At 32.5% G+C, this 4998-nt stretch overlaps 1 protein-coding gene across 1 annotated transcript; it reads left to right on the top strand.

The window, feature by feature from the left end:
* The first annotated feature begins 87 nt into the window (after nucleotides 1-87).
* Nucleotides 88-546, top strand: LOC107058925 (uncharacterized mitochondrial protein AtMg00810-like). The gene has a single exon (XM_015305171.1). It carries the CDS (start codon nucleotides 88-90, stop codon nucleotides 544-546), a length of 459 nt encoding a protein of 152 aa, XP_015160657.1.
* Nucleotides 547-4998: the final 4452 nt, after the last annotated feature.

Below are 4998 nucleotides of genomic sequence, written 5' to 3'. Positions count from 1 at the left end.
ATATTTCGACAATTAGTTGGGAGTCTAAATTACCTTACTATTACTCGGCCTGATATCTCTTTTACAGTTCAACAAGTTAGTCAACTTATGCAAGCTCTCCGTCATCTCCACTTGGTGGTTGTTCGTCGCATCATTCGGTACCTTCTAGGAACATCTACTCGTGGATTGTTCTTTCCAAGTGGTTCTCCTATTCGTCTTAATGCTTTTAGTGATTCTGATTGGGCGGGATGTCTTGATACTCGTCGTTCGGTCTCTGGTTGGTGCATGTTTCTTGGAGAGTCATTGATATCTTGGAAGAGTAAAAAGCAAGATCGTGTGTCAAAATCTTCAACAGAGGCTGAATATCGATCCATGTCTACTGCTTGTTCCAAGGTTGTATGGCTTCGTGGATTACTTCCTGAGATTGGATTTCCCCAATCTCATCCTACTCCTCTCCACGCTGACAATACAAGTGCTATTCAGATTGCTACTAATCTAGTTTTTCATGAGGGGAACAAACACATCGAAGCGGATTGTCATTATATACATGAAGCTGTAGATAAATGAGTCATTACTCTTCCACATGTGTCCAGTAATCTTCAAATAGCTGATGCGTTTACAAATTCCATGGCACGGCAACGCCATCAGTTTCTAGTAGGCAAATTGATGCTTCTTGATCCACCAACATCAATTTGAGGGGGGATGTTAGCATGATAGATAACTAAATGATTGTATATATTAATGTAATTATATAGTGACATAAATTAGCACGATCATATACATTTGTTGTAGAATAGTATGAATAAATATTGTGATAGAATAGCTGATTTGAAGGGATAGAAAGACAGATTTAGAGGGATTCAATGGCAGATTTGTATAGATAGAATAGATGATCTTTAGGGATAGGAATGGCGGATCTTTAGGGATGTGTAATCTTTATTTTCTTTATATAATGGAAAGACTCTCTCACTTTGAGAGGTATTCAGCTGAAAATAGACAAGGTAAACATTGATTAAAATGTAAAGGCATAAGAGAAAAATGTTCCTTTTCATTTGACTTTAATTTGTATTTATGCCTCCGAATTTTTAGTGTGCACAAATAGACATTAAACTAGTATAAAGTTGAACAAGTAGACATATGCATCCTACACGACCAAATTATTTCTATGTGACGTCCTCTGTGTATTATTCCACGTATTATGCACATGTCTACTTGTTCAATTTTATATAAATTGAAGTGCCTACTTGTACACATTCAAAATTAGAGGTCATAAATTTCAGTTGAGACTAGTTAATGTGAAAATTTATGTATTTTGCCAAATTTAAATCATATAGATTTACTTTGTTCATGTATATATATGTGCTTGTCATGTATGGTTGAAATGCATGTAAAAATGAGCTAAAATTTCAGTCATGTTTGTCTGAATGTCTTTTTGTTCTTCAAATTCAAACACTCAAATATACGCCAAATAAGCTTAAATTTAAAACATAAGTTCTATATATTATCAAGAACAAAACTTTCCTTTAATTCTCTAGCCTTTCTTGTAGATCTGGAAAGAAGCAAGTACTGACTGAGGAGGAAAGTGTATTCGAGAATTTCCTGACATATATAGTAATCAATGGTTTGCAAAGAATGCAACATTATTGTCGGAGTCCCGCATCGTTTGTGGGATGGGAATATGGACTCCGTATAAGGTCTTCAGTAATATAAAGAATTAGTTGAAGATGTTAATGAGATTGAGTTGGGAAATGTTCCTTTGACTCTGGTATATGTGGCAAAGAAACATTGCAATCCTCAATCTTATTAACATCAACAATTTTTTTTTTAAAAAAATGCTGGATGATATCTTGAAGTAATGATGTTGCAATCTCTCACTAAATATAGAAATTGGATGATCAAGAGAAGAAGTAGAAGAAGAAATAGAAGTGATTTGGACAAGGTGAATTTCCTATATACTTGGAACTATTATTGTCTCGATCCGTAATCTACTTGGATTTTTCACGATACTTATGTGGTTTAGTTAGAGTGGGCTAGATCCCATATTGGTTGAGAATGAACTTGTGATCTACTTATATGAACCTGAACAATCCCCCCTCATGAGCTAGCTTTTTGGGGTTGAGCTAGGTCCAGATGCCATTCCTTTACATGTTTCATGTTCTCGTGTTGTTTTCACATTATATAGGACCAGGTGGTGGTGCCATTTAATTATGTCAACCGATATTCTTATAGAGCTCAGATCCATATGAGGCTCGTCCGCACAGCTGAATCTCCTAACACCTTGTCTCCTCTTGTCTTCTTGTCCACGTCATTGGCTTGAGATCCGATTGTACTATTTTCTCTTCCTCTTCCTGAGTCCCAAGGGCATCTTGTCTCTTTTCTTGCCACGAACACCTGGACGAGTTTTTCTCAATGCAATATACTCACACTAACTCAACAATCAAAGCTGTAATAGAGAAAATGAGGACTCACACAAACTACATTTTGATGTGATCTCTGTGTATAAGGTGACTTATATGTTTCTACTGATATAGGTATTGAAATGTTTGAGTTTTTTTTGTTTTTTTAATGGATTTATGATTCTTCCATGTGTATATGGATTTTTTTAAATTTAAAAGCACTAGAGGAGAGCCAAACAAAAGCGGATCTAGAATTTTGCGTGAAGTTGTGTTTTGTGACTTTTGATACAAAACATAACGTTGTTATATATTTGTTAAGAATTACCTAAGAATATATGTAGTTCAACTTTTCCCGTAAGCATAAAGGGTGTGCAAAAATCGAAACGACCGATAAACCGAATCGATAAAAGTGTTATTGGGTTAACGGTTTTATAAAAAAAATTATTGGGTTATCGGTTCGGTATTGGTTTTTAATATTGGGTTATTGGGTAAACTGATAACCCATTAAGACTAGTAATGTACTAATTTTACTTGTACATAAATATTATATACTAGGTAATTTACCCACGCTTCGCGTGGGCATAAATGATTTTTCTAAGCTTTTGAACAACCTTTCCAATAATTGACTGTTATAAGAAAAAATTTAGTAGATTTTAAAAACATTTCAACAGAAATTAAATGATTTGACATTATCACATATCTCAAGAATTGTAAATATATAATGAATGATTAAAAATATCTTCATATCTATCATTTTTATCTTTTACATAATTTATCATAATATATGTTTGATGATATAATTGTCTTGTTAAAACTTAGTGATGTTTTTATGTAGCGATTAAACACCATTTTTTTTCTATTTTTTGTACTTGAAAAATACAGAATCAGATAATTTTATTGTTAGAATAACTCCTTGTGAAAAAAAAATTATGTGAAAGTTTTCGATAATCAATATTAGTTATAAATAAGTTAAGACCGTTAAAAATGTACACCACAAAAACATAAATAATTTTTTTTGGAGACAATCTACTTGTCTGAGGTCAAACGTTCACCACTTTTCGTTATTGTTACTTTGTTACTCTACAAAAATTTATAGAAGGAGAAAAATAAATTTGAAACAACAACAAAATAATTTAGAAATTTATTCTTCATTAAACTGTTGCTCTGAAGGCCCTTCTAGATGCTTCATCAATGCAACTTTACGACTTTTTTAGAAATACGTATGTATAATTGTTGCATTATGAAAGTACAAGTAGATCAAAATGTTGGATTGTAGACTCATGTTAAATAAATATTCTCGAACATTAAAAAACTAAAAATGAGTCTAACCTAGATAACTCAAATGCTCAGCAATGACTTGGGACATGAATGACAACAAATATATGTTAATAGACATATCTTTTGTAGCTTAAGATATTACTTTTATTTAGAGCAGGTTTTGTTTCATATCCTCCAAATTAAGCTTGCCGAAAATAGTCATAGCTCACAACAAAAATATTTAGAAGAGATGAATGTGAAGGAAAAAAAGAAAAACATTAAAAGGGCGAAAGTTTTGTCCAAGTGAGATCAAGTACATACCAAACGAAAAATAATCAATACAATTTTAAGGAGACAACGAAACAATGAGAAAAAACTTATATTAAAGGGAGTAAACTATGAGATATTCAATGATGATAACAAATTATTCTAACCAAAAAAGTTCTCATGTTTTGAAATAACATACCTCAAAAAATTGATTAACACTTCAATCAACTTTCAATTCTTAAAGTACTAATAATATCCATTGATAAAATTTAGTAAAAATAGATAACAACAACATAAAACCCCAAAAATATGGGCATGCAAAGTTACTAAATGTCAAGGGATTTTATAAAGAACACAAAATTTCATCCTTGTATGTGAAGGAATGATGTTGTTGGTGGAGAAATTAAAGATTTGTAAGGGGTTTTTTTTATTGTACCTTCAACAATTCCAGTAGAGAAAACTTGCCTGAATACTCAATTAACGTTTGTTAGTTAATTTGTACTAACAAATACGTATAACAATAATTTTTCAGAAACATAAACAACAAAGTTTAAAGAATGTACTAAAAAATAACAATTAATAATATAAGCATAAATTAATGACGGTAAAAAACATACCAGGATCTGTAACAATAAAATGAAACACAATGGAAAAAATCGAGCCCACTGAATGCACAGTGCCCCATTAAGGAAATTATTAGAAGAAGAATCAGAATTATCAGAATAAGAAGAAGAAGAAGAAGAAGAAGAAGAAGAAGAAGAAGAAGAAGAAGAAGAAGAAGAAGAAGAAGAAGAAGAAGAAGAAGAAGAAGAAGAAGAAGAAGAAGAAGAAGAAGAAGAAGAAGAAGAAGAAGAAGAAGAAGAAGAAGAAGAAGAAGAAGAAGAAGAAGAAGAAGAAGAAGAAAGGAGAAGAAGAAGGAGAAGGAGAAGAAGAAGAAGGAGAAAAAGAAGAAGAAGAAGAAGAAGATGAGGAGGAGAAGGAGGAGGAGGAGGAGGAGAAGCAGAAGGAGGAGAAGGAGTAGGAGGAGAAGAAGGAGGAGGAGGAGAAGGAGAAGGAGAAGAAGGAGAAGGAGGAGAAGAAGGAGGAGAAGAAGGAGAAA

Source organism: Solanum tuberosum, unplaced genomic scaffold (genome assembly GCF_000226075.1).
Source record: "Solanum tuberosum cultivar DM 1-3 516 R44 unplaced genomic scaffold, SolTub_3.0 scf00703, whole genome shotgun sequence".
Classification (NCBI taxonomy): Eukaryota; Viridiplantae; Streptophyta; class Magnoliopsida; order Solanales; family Solanaceae; genus Solanum; species Solanum tuberosum.
The sequence above is the reverse complement of the archived record's forward strand: the minus strand, read 5'-3'. Positions and strand labels throughout refer to the sequence as shown.